The 19009-nt window shown below is 45.7% G+C and overlaps 1 protein-coding gene across 1 annotated transcript in view; it reads right to left on the reverse strand.

Moving 5' to 3' along the window:
• LOC138293506 (vitamin D3 hydroxylase-associated protein-like) overlaps positions 1 to 8840 on the reverse strand; it is a 198013-nt gene extending 189173 nt beyond the window's left edge. Inside the window, exon 1 of the mRNA XM_069232746.1 lies at positions 8414 to 8840. Coding sequence (XP_069088847.1) covers positions 8414 to 8641 — 228 coding nt within the window. The 5' untranslated portion in view covers positions 8642 to 8840. The remainder of the gene's footprint in view (positions 1 to 8413) is intronic.
• Between the last annotated feature and the right edge of the window lie 10169 nt (positions 8841 to 19009).

The following is a 19009-nucleotide window of genomic DNA, read 5'->3' on the forward strand; positions in this document are numbered from 1 at the left end:
CCCAGCTGTCACCCACCCAGACATGTATTCAGAGACAGGCAGAAGGCACTAGCTGATTTAAGAATACCAACTTTCTAAAAGTAGCATTTTCTGAATTACAATTTAAAATCTGGTTTCACCATACCTTGTGTTTTTAAGTTGTGATTTCAGAGACCCAAAACATGGGGGTCCCATCTGTTCCCAATTGGAAATTAGACTTATAAAATGTAATAAGGTAACCTCAATGTTAACCTATGGGAGAGATAGGCCTTGCAGTAGTGAAGAACGAATTAAGGAGGTTTTCACTATCTGGGCATTCAAGACTAAAGAGTACATGTCCAACTTTTTAAGTACACTGCATCCTGCCCTTGGGGCTGACCAGGGCCTACCATAGGAGTGACTTATTTGTAATAATAAGGAAGGTTTGGGCCTGGTAAAGAGGGTTAACTTGCCAGGTCGACATGGCAGTTTAAAACTGCAGATGCAGGCTCCGCTACTTCGACTTGGCATTTAAAAGTACTTGCCAAATCTTAAACTCACCTTTTTCTACATATAAGTCACCACTAAGGTAGGCCATAGGTAACCCATAGGGCAGGGTGCAATGTGGGTAAAAGGCAGAACATGTACCTATGTTTTTTTTATATGCCCTGGTAGTGAAAAACTCCTAAATTCGTTGTCCACTACTGTTAGGCCTGCTCCTTTCATAGACTAGCATTAGGACTGCCCTCATATACTTTTTGAGTGGTAGATTCTGATCTGAAAGGAGTAACCAGGTCATATTTAGTATTGCCAGAATGGTAATAGAAACTCCTGCTTATTGGTGAGGTTGGATTTTATATTACTATTTTAGAAATACCACTTTTAGAAAGTGAGCATTTCTCTGCACTTAAAAAACATCTGTGCCTTACAGCCTGTCCCCAATCAATGTCTTGGCTGGGTTGGTTGACAGCTCCCTTGTGCATTTCACCCAGACAACCACAAACACAGGACACAAAGTCACACCTGCACTCATCTGCATATTGAATGGGTCTTCCTGGGCTGGAAGGGTGGAGGGCCTGACACTTACATTTCAAAGGCCAGTGGCCTGCCCTGACACAATGGACTGCCAAACCCCCTACCTTGGACCCTGGAAGACAGCACTGCACTGAAAGGCAAACTTGTGCACTTCAAAACCACTCTTTGAAGCCTCCCCCACTTCAAAGGCATTTTTGGATATGTAAACTGGATCTTTGACCCAACCAACTCAGACACTTCTGGACCTACACCTGCATCCTGTTTAGAGGTACTACCTGGCTGCCCAAAGGACTCATCTGGCCTGCTTTGCTGAGAAGGACTGCTGTTGCCCTGCTGCCTTGCTAGCCTTTGACTTTGCTGAGAAGGACTCTTCCTTACCCAAAAGTGTTCTCCGATGGCTTAGATTGAGCTTGGCTCCTGTTTTCTGAAGTGTCAGGACCAAAAAGACTTCATCTCTTCAGGAACCTCCTTGTGCGCCAAAAATCGAAGCACCACCTGCCGGAATCGATGCAAAGCCTGCCTTGCAACTTAGAAATCGCCGCACAGCTGACCGGAATGACACATCCCGGTTTCCTGAGGGAAAAGTTGACGAAGCGCCTGCATTGCGGCAGAAAATTTGACTCATCGCCTACCTGATTGACACAGCGCCTGTGCCTTCTTCCAGCGCATCAAGAATCTTTCCCCACATCGTCCCTGGGCGTCAAAATACCCAGCATTGCAGTAAGGAACCAAGACTGCGTGCCAATAAACGATGCAAACCCCTTGTAGCATGGAAAGAAATGACGCATCTGTGCGGCGTCGTAGAAATTGACACACCACCTTATTTTTGCACACATCTCCTCCTTAAATTAACTATACTATTTACGGATAAGCAAATGTTATCATGCTTTAGGGAGAGAGCACATGCACTTTAGCACTGGTCAGCAGTTGTAAAGTGCACAGAGTGTTAAAGGCAACAAAAATGAAGTCAGAAAAACAGGAGGTCAGAAGGCAAAAATTCAGAGGGACTACACCATAGATGCCAGATATAACATAGCTTGAATGGCTAATGTACCTGCTGCAGATGTCTACATGTATCCAGTGAGTTCAGGCTATTACATTTGTTATAGAGATCACTGTTCTACTTGGAGGTAAAAAGATACAATCCTAAAAATAGCTTAGTTATTTATGCACCATGCATTTTAACAGACATACATAAGAAACCTAGCAAGCTTTAACTCAATCTTCCATCATTCAACAGTGGATATAATGCATTCCAATAGAATTATAAACACTTGAGTATCAGTTTGTACGGTGTGCTACATAAATGTGCATTAGTAATATTGCTATGTACCTAGACAAACCTAGCATTTCTACTTAGCGTACAGAGATCTACAAATGTTACAGAGGTCTAGAGCATGAGAAAGTCAAACGTACTTAATAAAATTCTGTTTATATATTAGAAACTTGTGAAGTGATACTGAAGGGAACATCCTCGTTTCCTTTAATTCTCTGCTGGGCGTAATATAAGGTTGGTTTGTAGAGCCCTGCTTCTCATCTGTAACTGTATCTAGGCACTTAATCACAGGTGAGAAATTCCAGTGTGCAGCTGCTTCCCACCATGGCTCCACTTGCACACAAAAGAAATTATATTGTTTGTGAAGTACAGTATGCCAGAAAAGAACAAAAAAGGCGCCCTCTGCTGCTTCTCATTGTGGAGCACAGTGAGAGCATGCAGAGGCTGCTGCATGAACCAACAATGGTCGGACAGGCATATAGGGCAATCAAGCAGTGATTGACTGATCAGTCTGTGAGCGGGACGGTTTTTCGTCTGTTTGTGGGCCTGTTTATGGTCTGCTGGACCTGCTTTGCTGTTGATTTCTCTGAGATTAAACCAAACATTGCTTGCAGTAGGTTTAGATCCATGCGGTCTTCCATACCTTGCAAAATACTTACACAGCATGTCTGTACAAGTTAAATTGTGCCCCAATTTACAAACAAGGGCCATGTTTTTAGCTACCTAAGTAACAAATGTGGTCACTTTCATGTTAGCGCCCGGGCCTATTTTCTGCCCCAGTTCCACCCTGGTGCCAACATGTTGCTCTGAGTCATAATTGTTACAATTTTATGTAGCTGGGATGCAATGTTGATGTAACTAAATAATAGCCAATGGGATGCGGTGTTTGCCCCTTTCTTCCAGCACTGATTCACAGCCTCCAATTTGTCTCGTACTATCTTAAATTTAGCTCTTTATCTCTGTATTTCTGTAAGAAACTGGGCTATATGCAGATGCTCCCCCCCCTCACGTTTTAACCACATATAGACTTCTGATGCTTTTGTTTTGGTCTGAAAGTACACTGAGGCCTGCTAATCAGACCTCAGTGCCAGTGCTCTTTCCCTTAAATTGTTCAGTGATTTTGTAAACCCAATCGGAAAGGACTTAACCAACCCTGTAAAGCCCTAGTAACTGGTACCAGTGGTATCCAGGGCAGGGATGGTAAAGAGGTCACCAGGACTACTACAGCACTGATTGTGCCATCCTGCTTGGCCCGAGTAAAAGCAAAGCCTGCAGAGCTGCCATGTCAGCCTGAAAGAGCAGCTTGTTTGCTCGAGTTCGACTATGGCCACATCAAGGGCAGGCGGAGTCCCTTCACTGTCCATAGTACAGGTCAGTCACCCCTAGGCAGGCTTCCTATAGCCCAGGAGGCAGGGTGCAGTGTGTTATGAGTGAGGACATATATGGACGAGCATATATGACCCTATGATAGCATTAAAAACGTAGGATAGCATAGGATAACATGGCTGGCACCTGTGCAAACCCCAGATGTCTAGCTTCATGATGGCTCAACTGATTTCCCCCATGTTTGGTGTCAAACATTGTGCTTTTTAACCCTGAGCACGATTCTCGTGCCCAGGACTAGCTAGCATTTACCCTGGTTGTGTCCTTAGGGGATGCCCACAAATTTGCCAGCTTTTTTTTGCTTTGGCTGGCCCCTGCAAGCCATTTGCCACCAAGACAAGAGTCTGCCTTCCTGCTGGTTGTGCTAACACCTCCCTCAGGATGGAGACAAAGGATCTCGGCAGGGAGGAGGTCACACCTTAGTCCTCTCAGGATGCCTGGTGCTTACAGTAATCAAGGCAGAGAGCCTCCAAGGCTTTCACTACCCTTGATGTGTTATCTCCTGTCCCTCCACTCGAGGACAAAACCTTTCTCACCCTGTCCAGGCTGACAGGAAGGAAAATTAAATATGCAGGAAGCGTACACCTCCAATAGGCTATCCACTCTTTAGGGTAGGTTAGGATGGCTGTACACCCAAGGAAAGTTTGCCATCTTGGCAAACCCCGAATTAGTGGGTTCTTGTTAGAAAAGTGATGTACTCCAATAGGAAGTCATCCCCTCAGGGGCAGACAAACCGCAGGGACCATAAGCCCATTGGCCACTGTCGCTCAAACCTAACACTCCCAAACTAGGATTTAAGGAGCACCCTGGCACCAGAACCTCAGTTCTGACTTTGAATATGAGAAGAGGCACAGAAAGATGCCGTCACTGACAACAAGACTTTGGACTCTGCCGCAGAGCAAAGAGAGGACTACTAAGTTCCCTCAGGAGACCATATACTGGAACTGCATGTTCGACATGTGCCTGTAGCAAAAGCTCATTGGCTCCAGCAAAAAACGCCAGAAAATGAAGCAGACTCTCCTGACTGGTGGAACCACTCACCTGCAACCTGCAGAAGAATCGTTTTGCTGTGGCACAAGAAATGCAACTCGTTGGGCCCCTCTTGAGTGAGCCCGGAGAAAATCATTGACCTGCACCCCAGGAGTTGTAGTGAGGCTCACACCAAGTTTTGAGATGCTACACCAATCCTGCCGACCTCCAGCCAACGAAGTACCTTTGGATTACTTTTGCAGCTGCCAAGGCTTGTTGGTCACCAGCCCAGTAACTGACCTGTCCCTGGATGTCACCAACTCCAGTGCAACTCCCAGCAGGAGTCATCCTGCAGCCTGAAGAAGGTGACTTCTACTAAGTGGGAAAGTATCTTTTTGTTGGACCCTCCCGTGATTGACAGGTGCAAGGCCACCTTTGCACTCGAAGCCGCCAGACGTGGTTGTGGAGTGTCAGCTTTGGAATACAGGTCCTCGGCCCCAGAGGCTTCTTTTCTATGAAGGTAGATTTCAACTCTATCGCCAAGTGTGGTTTTGCAGAGTGCTGCATCTTTAATTGACTGCACTTGTGGCTTCCGGTCATTTCTAAAAATAGCAAAGCTACCTCTGAGGTTCTGTCTATAGAAACTTGATCTCAGACCTTAACTCAAGGTGGGTTCCATGGAACTCACCCCACATGTGACTGATTGCATACTGTGCTTTCCCCTATTGACTTCAATGGTATTCTTTGACAACTAAAAGTGCATCTATTTTAAATGCTTTAAAAATCTGCACCTCCTGTTGTACCTAAGATACAAAGTTTGTTTTGGTGTCTAAATTAAGATTGGTGTTGTGAAAAGCTTTACACGTGTTCCTCAAAGTTGACTGACTGCTCTTTGCCACTCCACCAGGACTGAGCTAAGGTTTACTGGTGTGACCACGAGGACCACTTCTGGGTAATGTGTTAGTATTACATGGTAAGACCCCTTAGTCATACTACAGAATACTGCCACCTTGCTACATTTTCTTTTAGAAGAAGCTGTGTTTCTTGGTGACTATCTTTGTTTCGTGGCATCTTGAGGTTCAAAGAACATTGGCATGTTTCTATCAAATGATTGCATATTATATGTTTATATTTTCGGGCATTTCAGTTAACAACTGTGAAAATCCCATCCACAATTGTCAATACATAGGCATAAGGCATTTAAACATATCTATTAGAGTAATTTCTGTATTACTATCACTCGGACCTGCAATACCTAAAAACTTTTTTGTGTTCAATTAATAATTATCACTAGCAAGTCAAACTTGGTACTTGTTAGAAATGGGGTCTTTGGTTGGCAGTCAGGTTACCCCCTGTCTAAGCAAGGACCCTCACTCTAGTCAAGGTAAAAAGAGAATCACCCTCAGCTAACCCCCGCTAACCCCTTTGGTAGCTTGGCACGAGCAGCAGGCTTAACTTCAGAATGCTAGGTGTAAAGTATTTGTACCAACACACACAGTAAATCAATGAAAACACTACAAAATGACACAACACAGGTTTAGAAAAATAGAAAATATTTATCTAAACAAAACAAGACCAAAACGACAAAAATTCACAATACACCAGTCAAGTTATCAATTAAAAAGCAAAAGGAGACTTCATGTAGTTTTAAACGCACACTAACGCTGTACCTTGGGTGCGTCAAAAATAACCTTGCACGGGCGAGCGTGCATCAGAAAAGGGCTTGCGATGCGCCGATTTCACTCACGAGCGAGACCCTGCGTTGTTTCTCCTTTCGTCGGGTCGGGCGCGTTGTTTCTTCTCTCCACAGGAGAGCGATGCGTCGATCCGGCCAGCACTCTCGGGTCCGGGCAGGCCTTGTGTTGTTTTTACACGTCCATCGGTGTTTGCGTCGGAAATCCAGCCGCACGATGATCCAAAAACCACGCAGGGTGGGTTACGATCTCGTTAGCCTCCGTCAGCGATGCTTCGTGTCTTTTTCCCCAGCTCCGTGCGTCGGTCTTCCGGCCGCGTTGCAGGCGAGCGAAGATGTTTCAGCTGCAAATCGGAGTCGCAGCGATCTTTTCCCCGCACGGCGTCCTGTCCGTAGATTTATTCCTCTTAGGCTGCCGGCTTCTCCTTTCAAAGTCCCAGGAACTGGAGGGGCACCACTTGGCAGAGCAGGAGTCTCTCCAGAGACTCCAGGTGCTGGCAGAGAGAAGTCTTTGCTGTCCCTGAGACTTCAAACAATAGGAGGCAAGCTCTAAATCAAGCCCTTGGAGATCTTCACAAGATGGAAGGCACACAAAGTCCAGTCTTTGCCCTCTTTACTCTGGCAGAAGCAGCAAATGCAGGATAGCTCCACAAAGCAAAGTCACAAGCAGGGCAGCTCTTCTTCCTCAGCTCTTCTCCAGTCAGAGGTTCCTCTTGGTTTCCAGAAGTGTTCTAAAGTCTGTGGTTTTGGGTGCCCTTCTTATACCCAATGTCTCCTTTGAAGTAGGCCTACTTCAAAGCAACGTCTCTCTTAAATGTGAAATCCTGCCTTGCACAGGCCAGGCCCCAGACACTCACCAGGGGGTTGGAGACTGCATTGTGTGAGGGCAGGCACAGCCTCTCTTAGCACAGATGGCTCATCAGGAAATGCAGACTACACCCCAGCTCCCTTTGTGTCACTGCCTAGTGAGAGGTGCAACCAGCCCAACTGTCAAACTGGCCCAGACAGGGAATCCACAAACAGGCGGAGTCACAGAAATTGTTTAAGCAAGAAAATGCTCGCTTTCTAAAAGTGGCATTTTAAAACACACAATCTTAAAATCAACTTTACTAAAAGATGTATCTTCGAATTGTGAGCTCAGAGACCCCAAACTCCACATGTCTATCCACTCCCAAAGGGAATCTACACTTTAATCAGATTTAAAGGTAGCCCCCATGTTAACCTATGAGAGGGACAGGCCTTCCAACAGTGAAAAACGAATTTAGCAATATTTCACTGTCAGGACATATAAAACACATTACTATGTGTCCTACCTTAACCATACACTGCACCCTGCCTTTGGGGCTACCAGGGCCTACCTTAAGGGTGTCTTACATGTAAGAAAAGGGAAGGTTTAGGGCGTTCAAGTGGGTAAACTTGCCAAGTCAGATTTACAGTTTAAAGCTGCACACACAGACACTGCAGTGGCAGGTCTGAGACATGATTACAGAGCTACTTATGTGGGTGGCACAACCAGTGCTACGGGCCCACTAGTAGCATTTGATTTACAAGCCCTGGCACCTCAAGTGCACTTCACTAGGGACTTACTAATAAATCAAATATGCCAATCATGGATAAGCCAATTACATACACATTTTGTATAGGAGCACTTGCACCTTAGCAGTGGTAAAGTGCCCAGAGTAACAAAAACAGCAAAAACAGAGTCCAGTACACACCAACAACCTGGGAAAGGGAGGCAAAGGGTTAAGGGAGACCACACCATGGATAAAACGTCTAGCAGTACTTATTTATATGAACCTTAGACGGATGAACAACAGCGTTGGCCCTACCGGGCTTGGACATTGGGATTAATCAGCAGATCTCTTCACACACCAAGGATCTCACCCCACTGAGTTAACTATAAAAGTTAAAACCGCACAACTAAAGCAATCCGGCCTTAGAGTCATGTTTTTCATAATGCAGAAACATCTGTGCCAAAGTGTATCACACCTGAAAGCACGTTAAATTCGCTTCTCTTCCGTTCGGCCAACAACTAAAACCATAAGCTTTCAGGTCTCGTGGGAGCAGCTACTTGCAAGAGATACAGACGTTAGCAGTACCTGCTGTTTGAACCGGTGCACCGCCATCTCCATCTTGCGCAACGCCTCGTCCCTCCGCCGCCTGGCCCGCTCCATCTTCTTTAGTATTTTCTTCTGACCCATCCATTTCAACAGGGCCAGGGACAGGGCGGAACAGCAGACTAGGGCAGAGAGCGCGAGCGGGTCCACGTGCAGGTCAGCGAAGAGCGCACGCACCCTGCCTGGCACCATGTCCACGAGCCCCTGCATGATCCCTGCACCTCCGAGCCCCGCAGTTAGTGAGCCCAACAGACTGACATGTGCCTCTGACTAGCAAAGGAAAACTAATCAGAGCCGTAGAGCGCAAGACCTGGACTGGGTTCCAGAGGGAAAAGTGTGTGCAGAGTCTACTTGGCACCTCCCATTCGCCACCGTAAGTGCTGATGCAATAAGGTAAACAACCGAGCTGCTGATATGCAGTAAAATAACCTCTTGAACTCACAACGCATTCTGCCTTCATGAATGAGGCGCTGTTTGCCCAGAGTAGTTCCCGTGACGTCACTGGCACGTGAGAGGCAAACTGAGGTACAAAGTGCACTTCAGTACCAGACGAGGAGGGGATTACATTTTAAATGACCAGCTCAAGTGTCCCGGAGAGGGAGCATTTTGTTCGGTGTATCAAATATCTGAGTTCATCTACTCTGACAACGATGCCGATCTGTTGTGAACTAACCAGACTGACCGCCAAGGGCGTAAATTGAATATGTGTCAAAAATCCATACTACAGAACATGGCAGCTTAATATCTCTATTTGAAACACTTCGACATGATCATCATGCAAGGAGGAAATATACAGTTGGAGTTATATACAGTAAAGATTAGTGCTCACAGAGAAGCGGATTCAAACTAAGTGAGAGTGAAAAGGTTTCTGCTAAAAATCAGTCACAACTAGCAGGTTTCTTATGATGGCACCAGCAGTCATTGCCTGATAAGCTGGCTCATTGAATTAAATTTTGGCTCGTTGCCAACGGAGAAGGTGGCATTTATCTCTTTACCACAGTCTACGTGCTGGCCTTGAGGATGCTAACAGCCCAAATTGCTTTTAATGGCAGTAAAACTCTTTTTACAATGCACTAAAGCCATTTTAGAAGTTGGTCAATATTTATAGACACCTAAAATGGCCTTGCAATGTCACAAGGAATCGCTATTTGGAAGAGGCGTGTTGTAGGCATCTCTTTCAGGCAGAAACTTAGTGTGGGAATTGTCAATGTTTTGCAGCTGAAATCCAGCCACAAAACAGAGACAAGCATTTGCAATGCGATAGGTCTCGCATTTGCTTGAGTTAGAGCTATTGGCATAACTGAACTTTTCTTGCTACATAAATTGGTCAACCCTGCCGCATAATTTGGTCTTCTCTGCCTCATAATACCAGTAGCCCTGCATATAACTAAAGCTCTTCTATTACCTTCTTCCTCTGCCTTCAGCAAAAAATGACAATATTGCCATTATTTGTTGTATTTTTTATATTAATATTTTGGGGTCCCCCCAATCTAGTTTCGGGACCCAGAAACAACCTAGACAGAAAGAGCACATTGTGCAGTGAGTTATGGGCAAAAATGTTTTTAAAAGGAATGCCCCACAAAGCATTATGGGGCGAGTGCAATGAATAGTGTAGTATCTTAACTTTAATGCTCAGAACAGCCACTAGAGGGCACCACTATAAAAATAACATTCGTAAGAAACATGGTCATGTAACCATATAGTTAATCAATCAATTAATCAGAGCGTGTAAAGCGCAACTACTCACCCATTCGAGTCTCAAGGCGCTGGGTGGGAGGGACGGGGGGGGGGGAAGTGTAGCGTTCACCAGTTGTTCTTAATAAAGCCATGTCTTCAGTTCCTTTGTGAAGCTGAGGAGGGAGGTCGTTTGTCTGATGTGGAGAGGAAGGCGGTTCCAGGCGTTGGCTGTGAGGTATGAAAAGGAGCGTTCTCTTGCTCTGGTCTTCCTGATTTGGGGTACTTCTGCGAGAGAGAGCTGTGATAAGCATAGGTTCCTGTGGAGTACGTGGAGGTTGAGTCGATGGTTGAGGTAGTCTGGTCCAGTGTTGTGGAGGGCTTTGTGTGCGTTGGTGAGGATCTTGAAGGTGATTCTTTTCTCTATTGGAAGCCAGTGCAGTGGATGCAGGTGTAGCGACATGTGGCAGTATCGAGGTATGTCGAGGACCAGTCTGGTGGTGACGTTCTGGATGTTTTGTAGTTTGCAGATGAGTTTCTTGTTGATTCTGGCGTAGAGTGCGTTTCCATTGTCCAGTCTGCTGGTGATGAGGGTGTGTGTGACGGTCTTTCTATGTTTGAGGGGGATCCATTTGAAGGACTTGCGTAGGAGGCGGAGGGTGCAGAAGCAAGTGGAGGTGACTGAGTTGATTTGATGGGATGGATGAGATTGGAGTCCAGGATGATCCTGAGGTTGCGGACTTGGCTGGTGGGGGTGGGCGGGTTTCCGAGGGTGGGTGGCCACCAGGAGTCATTCCATGCATTGGGCTGAGGGCCCATGATGAATACTTCTGTCTTGTTTGCGTTGAGTTGAAGGCAATGTTTCTTATCCAGTTGGCGACTGCTTCCATGCTTTTATGCCATCGTGTAAGTTGTGCCTGGCTTTGTTGGGTTCGTTGGAAAGGAAGAGTTGGGTGTCGTTGGCGTAGGAGATGATGTTGATTCGGTAGCTTCTGATAATGGTGGATAGCAGGGCCATGTAGACGTTAAACAGTATAGGGCTGAGGGAGAACTCCACAGGTGGTGGGTGTAGGGTCTGTGGGGAAGGGGGTGAGTCACACTCGTTGAGTTCTGCAAGAAAGGAAGGATTGGATCCAGTCAAGGGCCTTTTCTCTGATGCCGGCTTCATGGAGTCTTCGTATCAGGGTGTGATGGGAGACTGTGTCAAAGGCTGCCGAGAGGTCTAGCAGGATGAGTGCTGCTGTCTCTTCCTTGTCCAGCAGGGAGTGGATATCGTCTGTTGCAGCCAGGAGGGCTGTTTCGGTGCTGTGGTTTTTCCTGATTCCAGATTGGGAGATGTTGAGGATGTTGTGGTCTTCTAAAAACGTGGCGAGTTGGCTTTTGACCGCTTTTTTAATGACTTTTTAAGGAAAGGGGAGTAGGTAGATCGGCCTGAAGTTTTTGAGGTCAGTGGGGTCTGCTGAGGGTTTCTTGAGGAGGGGGTTGATCTTGGCGTGTTTCCAGTCATCGGGGAAGGTGGCGGCAGCTAGTGAACGGCTGATGGTGAGGCGGATTTTTGGGACAATGCTTTCTGTGGCTCTGTTGAAAATGTGGTGGGGGCATGGGTCCGTGGGGGTCCCAGAGAGTCTGGACCTCCTTGTTCTCACAGTATCTTCGGTGGTGAGGGGGGTCCAGATGGTGATTGTTGGTTTGTTGGTGTCCGGTTTTGTTAGAGGGGGTTCTGCACGTAGGTTGTCCTTGCTGAAGCTGTTGTAGATGGTCTTGTTTTTGTGGTGGAATTAGGTGTTGAGTCTGTCACAGAGGTCCTGTGAGGGTGGGATATCTGTTGTTTCACTGTTGGGTTGGGCAAACTCCTTGATGATGCTGAAGAGTTTCTTGTTGTTGTGTGCGTGTGAGGAGAGTCTGTCTTGTATAGCTTTCTTTCTGGTGTTTCTGATGAGTTGGTGGTGTGTGGTGGCGGCTCTGAAGTTGCTATGGGCTTCTGTGGATTTGGTGTTTCTCCAGATTTTCTCAAGGCGGTGACATGTGCGTCTAGATTCTGGGGTGAACCAGCTGGCTTTCTTTGCGTGGGTGCTGTTGTTCTTTTTGAGAGGGGCTATGGTGTTGGCACAGTCGGAGATCCATTTGTGGAAGGTGTGTGCTGCTGTGTTTGGGTCATCGTTATGTGCGATGGTGAGGGATGCGAGGGCGGCGGTGAGCTGATCGTTGGTGGTTCTTGTCCAGTTTCTATGTGATGATTGGTGTTGGGGTCTGATGACGGTGGATGTGTTGAAGGTGAAATGGATGCATCAGTGGTCTGTCCAAGGGAGTTCTGAGGTGTGACTGAAGGTAGCAGAGATTCCTGTAGTGAAGATGGGATTGAGGATGTGTCCTGCTGAGTGTGTTGGCTCCGTCACGATCTGTCGGAGCCCTATATTGTGGAGGTTGTCTAGGAGGGATGCGGTTTTGGGCTCTTGTAGGTTGTCGAGGTGGAAGTTGAGGTCTCCCAGCAGTGTGTAGTTGGTGGTTGTGATGGCTTGTGCGGAGATGTAGTCCATGATGGAGTCGACGAAGGGAGCACGTGGTCCAGGAGGGCGGTAGATGAGGGTTCCCCTGATGGTGGATGTCGGGCTGATTGGTAGTTTGAAGTGAAGGTGTTTGATCAGGCTTGTGGATTCTTCAGAGTCCTCGGAGTGTGTGTTCAGGTGGAGGGTGGACCTGTGGATGATGGCGATTCCCCCCACCAGGGCAACTGGGGCGGTCTTTCTAGATGATCTTGCATCCCTGGAGGATGGCGATGTCCAGGCCTGAGGTGGTGTTGGTCCAGGTCTCGGTGAGGAATGCGACACCCGGGGTGGTGCTGACAAGGAGGTCCCAGATTTCGATAGCATGCTGATGGAGGGAAAGGATGTTGAGGAGAATGCAATTCAGAGATTTTGGGGTCGGTGTGTTGTTGTGGGTGGGTTGTGCTGGGTCCAAGGTCTTGGTGGTGGTGTAGGTTTGGCAGCAGCGGAGGCAGCTGAAGGGTCCGTGGGTGTTGGCTGGTAATGCTTGCTTGCAGTTGTTATTGCGTCCTGGGTTGAGTGCAATGAGTGCTGCTGACGTGTAGAGGCAGCAGGTGGCAGGACCAGGGGTCCTGGCACTGATCGCGGTCAGGTCGCGGACGGGTGCAGACGGGCTTGCCTTAGGCGTGCCTTCGTCTGCCATTAAGTAGGGGGGAGGAGAGGACAGCTGGGAGGCGGGAGCGGGAAACAGCGGGAAAAAGGGGGTTGGGGCCACAGGGGCAGCAGTAGCGGGGAGAGTGAGAGAGATGAGGGGGCGGAGCCGGGGGGGGCAGCAGCGGCAGGGAGATTGTGAGAGAGAGAGAGAAGCGAGTGACGAGAGAAACGAGGAAAAGATAGAGGAAAGCAGAAAGCGAAAGGCACAAAAACAGTACACAAAGGAAACACGGCACAAAGACAGTACACAAAGGAAAAACAAGGAAAAAAGAGAAAAGAGGCAGAGGGCAGCCCAGCAGAAGAGCAGAGCTCTCCCACTAGACACGAGGGATGAGGCGCAGGCAGAAGTCTGCGGGTGGAGAAGGCCCTCGAACTTCTGACCAAGGTCAGAGTTCAAGTCAGACGGGCTTCACTTGCAAGTGGAACTACGCAGTGGCAGAGCAGTTCACTAACTAAAGGTCCTAACCACACAAAAGCAGAATGGCAGACATAATGCCGTGTAACCATACATTTAGCCCCTAGAGAGCATAGTGCACTACACATTTTCAGGCCTAACAGGCCTACTAGAATATTATTACAAACAAGTCCCTTAAAACACAAACTACTCCCTGGTGTAAAACTGACTGGTTGAGGGGGGTATTATTTTGCACGCTCCCCCAACCTAGTGCGGGCACCCAAAGATGCCCTAGACAGAGTGTGCCATGCTGGAAATTTTGATGGTGGTCCTATCGTAGTAGGACCACCACACAGTGAGTTATGTGCAAAAATGTTTTGGAAAAGGAATACCCTGCAAAGCATTATGGGGCAAGTTTTGAGTGCAACAAATATTGCAGTAGCTTGACTGTAATGCTCAAAACAGCCCCTATAGGGCACCATAATGAAAATAGCATTTGTAAGAAACATGGTCATGTAACCATATAGTTAGCCCCTAGGGGGCATAACAGCATGAAAACAGAATGGCAGAAAGTTATGCAGTGTAACCATATATGTAACCCCTAGAAGGTGTATCGCCTTACACATTTTCAGGCCCAGCAGGCCTACTGCAATACTATTACAAACAAAGCCTTTAAAACACAAACTACTCTCAGCTGTAAAACAAAAGATCCAGCCGTGAGAATAGGAGAGCTTAAAAAGACATTGAATGGTGGAATATACATAACCATAAACAAGTACATATATATATATATATATATATATACATATATATATTACACATATATATATATATAGATATATATATACACAACTAATCAGAATGAGACCTTAAGACACTGGAGATGCACAGACCTCGTGAACGAGGGGCAGCACCCAGTGCTTAATTTGATCTGGTGGTTGCCAGTCGGCAGACATTTTGTGCAAGCAAGGGTGAGAAAAACACACAAAGGGGAAAGACGAAGGGAGTGAAAGAAGGAAAACTCACAAAGGAAGAAAGCAGAAACCCACAAAACAGAGCTAAAGGGGTACAGAGTGTCTGGCAGTGGATTAAAGAGGCCAGGAATGGATTCAAGAGTATGCAATCTTGCTATTCGGAGCATTAACATTTATTAGCGCTGAAGTGTAATTATGATATATGGTATGGATTTATGTGGAGTGGCTTGGATTGAAACTATGTGTAATGATGTTGAATTATATTGTGCGAATTGAAATTATGTGCTGTGAAGTGGAGTTATGTGAGTTTGAGTAGAATTGGGTGGAGTGGAATTGTTTGGCTTTAAATGGTGTGTGCTTGAATTGTGTGGCGGTGAGTGGAGCTATGTGTATTGGAATTATGTGGATAGGAATTATGTGATATTGTGTGAAGTGGAATTATGTTGAGTGGGATTGTGTGTCATGAAGTGTAATTATGTGGAGTCGTATGTGTTGTGGAGTAGCGTGAAGGAAATTTATGTGGCATGGCACTGAGTTATATGCCATGATGTTGAATTTTGTGGTGTGTATGGGATGTATGTGGTGTGTAGTGGAATTATGTGTCGTAGAGTGGAATTGTGTGAGTTGGTTTGTAATTATGTGGTGTTGAGTGGAATTGTGTGGACTGGAATATGTTGAGTGGTGTGGAATTGTGTGGCGTTAAATTGTGTGGTGTTGCGTTTGACAAGGGCCTGTAAAGCAAGTCAAAATGAGTGAAATGTAAGCAGGGATAGTACTTTTGCCAGCTATATATAAGCATCTGCTATTACTGAATGGCCACATATATTTTATAGCACATAAATCATAAAAATCCCATATAAAAACAATGCTATAGTTACAAGTGTGTGTTTAATACTAAAATCAATCTGGGCATAGGAATAAAAACGAAGCACAACATGTGCAGAGAGTGCCAGCTAGCAACAAGGCATCATAAATATAATTTGGAACATACTGATGCAACATCAACTATAATAAATGTCTGTAGTGTTTTGCTAAATTTGCAACAAAAGGTGCTGTAAAAGGCCGATAGAGCATCAGAAATCACAAGCCCTTGAGGGGAGACAAGTTGACTGCACTACCTTGCGTTGTGTATACGTCTGAACAGAAATTGGAAAATAAGGCTGGAAAAGTATTTTATTTTTATTTTTAAAGAATGAAAAGTCTTGCAAGCATTCTTGCCTCGCATTTTAACGAGCAGAGCAGCCTGAGAAAATGTATGGCCCCAATAAAGGAGATAAGCAATGCCCTGTATGCGATGTTGTGAGTGCTGGCAGGGAGGGGCCCCGGAGAGAGAGACTCGAGATGCGATTCGAGGCTAAGGAAGTTTCACATCATTGCTTCTAGTGTTAGCTACATTCTACCAGAAAGGGCATATTGTGGCTTTCGTGAGCAGTGAGCTAAACGACTGGTTGTTTATTTTGTAAAATACGATTATTTTAGGCACCAGAGGTAAACAAGGAAAGCACTGGAATAAAGCCAAAACAAATGTCAGTGACATGGGAGGAGATGAGAGTAACGGAATGCTGCAGTAAAACGCAGGTAGCTACCAGCCTAAAACACCTACAGTGAAAGGGGAGCACCAATGAAATAACAAAAATAGTCTGCCACAGCAACAGATAAAGAAACCAAAGTGGAATAATACAGTTGTTGGTCACTGCTCTGAAACAGAAAAAGGAGGGAGAAAAAGGCAGAACTGACCACGAGCAAGAGAGAATTTTTAAAGGACACTGCAACCAACAAATAAAATCGCTTTAAGCCATAAGAAGTATACTACAAGTATACACGAGGTAGAACACTTACACTCGACCTCAAAAATTGCTGACTCATGAGCTGTGGTGGTAATGTATTTGCAAAACAGAAAGGGTGCTCTACGGAATCCTTCCCCTTTGTGAATGAAAAGAAAGTTGGTTGGGGAGAGGACCTCTGCCAACTCTCAAACATTTCACAAAATAAATCTTTTCTTTTTAAACATAACAATCCTTCACATTAAAAATAGGCTGCATTTAAAAAAATGCTTTATTAAAAGGTGATGAACAGACCTGGTGGTTTGATGACTCTAGCAGACAGGGCACAAGTCCCAAAAAAGGAAGTAGAGGGACTAAACTAGTTATGCAGTATGCAAGTGACATCACAGCATGTGACATCGCACGTGACATCACAGGTATTGACATCGCAAGCCATGACTTTACAGGAAGTGATATCAGATCTAAAGACCGCACTTATATATTTAGCCGGTCTATCATGAGTGCATTTGAACACATTACGAGTATACATGCAAACCCTCCTGATGTAGGCAGAAAACTCACACTTTTGTAAGCTATACATAGAGCAGTGTTGCTTTTTATCATTGTAAAGCTTCCCTTGAACAAACTATATCCACCCCCAGCTTACTCAACCAGGCATAAAATTCCATGTGCAGCACATTTCCATGCTTATGGGATTGCTGTAGCTGCTTGTGCTCTCCAAAGGTGAGATCACACTCCTATGTGAAGTATTCATACTCAGCTTTACCCACTTGCACTCATTGTAGGTGATTCGGGCTCATTTTTCACCAACAGACCATGACCTAAAGCAAGATAGAGTGAAAGAAAGAAAGGAAGAAAGAAAGTAGAAAGAAAGAAAAAGAAAGAAAGAAAGAACGGAAGGAATAGAGAAAGGAAGGAAGATAACAAAACATTGATAAAGACAGTAAAGGGGATCTAAAAAGAACCTGCAAGAATAAGCAATTGTAGGTTAGTGAAGGAAAAGGTTATGGCAACCTTGGCATTTATCAATAGGATCCTCAAAAAATTTTTGGGGCTATACATTTATGTTTTTACAAATTACACACTGCCTCCCAAAATGTCACCTTCACCTTTAGCAACAGACTTCTCTCATGTTCCTATTGTTGGAACTTCTATATCTAAACCACTCTCCCTTTTACCAGCGCAACCTGGCAGCTCACCCTGGAATCAGTACCACCAGAATGCCCACACCAAGAATAGACCATACATTTCAAAGTAAGAGTTATCAACTCTGCATCAAAATAAGTGTAAGCTGCACAGCATCCAAGGATAAATACGATATGGTGACAAAGGCAAATCATAAAAAAAAGACATTTGCAATTCCAGTCCCAACTAGCACTTTCAAGAAAATATTGGCCTTCATGGAAATATTACTTGTTTGCATTGAAAAATGAACCATGTGGTGAGATGTAGGAACAACAATCAACACCACCAACTAATGCCAGAAATCAGAATCCACACTAGACCATGCTTACAAATAAGAACTTAGCAAGACAAAAGTATGATGGACGGAGTATTGGAACTTTTCAAACACTCACCCCCAGTCACAGATCTGGGTTTAATCCATTGTTCTTTTGCTCACCATGCACCCCAGTTTGGACCCAGCCATATGCAAATCAGTCTTGACCCTGTTCCCCATGGGAACAGTCCAGCCCGAACTGCCAGGCCAGGTCTTCCCTGGACCGAAAACAAGCATCCTGGGACCGATTTCAGGGTATCACCCTTCATCAGCCAGGCTAGCTTGAATCCAGTGGTACAGTGAGCAAGGGACCCACATCTGGGCATACACTTCCCACTTTGGGCAATTTTAGCAACACAAAAGGATGATGGATGGAGTGTTCAAACTTTTCAAACACTCACCCCCAGTCATAGATCTGGGTTTAATCCATTGTTCTTTTGCTCACCATGCACCCCAGTTTGGACCCAGCCATATGCAAATCAGTCTTGACCCTGTTCCCCATGGGAACAGTCCATCTCAAACTGCCAGGCCTTCCCTACACCACAAACAGGCATCATGGGACCAGTTTCAGGGTATCACCCGTCATCAGCTGGGCTAGCTTGAATCCAGTGACACAGTGAGCAAGGGACCCACGTCTAGGCATACCCTTCCCACTTAGGGCAATTTTAGCAATACAAAAGGATGATGGACGGAGTGTTGAAACTTTTCAAACACTCACCCCAGTCATAGATCTAGGTTCAATCCATCGCTCTTTTTCTCACCAGGCCACCCCAGTTTGGACCCAGCCACATGCAAATCATTCTTGACCCTGTTCCACATCATCTGTTGTTTTTGCACCAATAAGAACTTAGCATATCCAATACATTTTACACTGTCAACATGGTGTACTGGGGATGGTCTTCCTGACCCACTTGTTTGCAGTAACACTGACTTCTGGGCTTATCTATAAACAGTAGCCTCATCCTGAAGGATCCAGCCCTATGTAAGCACACATGACCTTGCATCTCTTATATAGCATAACTCCGAATTACATCAGTCTGACAGACCTAAGAGCATT

The sequence above is a fragment of the Pleurodeles waltl genome, chromosome 4_2, assembly GCF_031143425.1.
Source record: "Pleurodeles waltl isolate 20211129_DDA chromosome 4_2, aPleWal1.hap1.20221129, whole genome shotgun sequence".
In the NCBI taxonomy this organism is placed as follows: Eukaryota; Metazoa; Chordata; class Amphibia; order Caudata; family Salamandridae; genus Pleurodeles; species Pleurodeles waltl.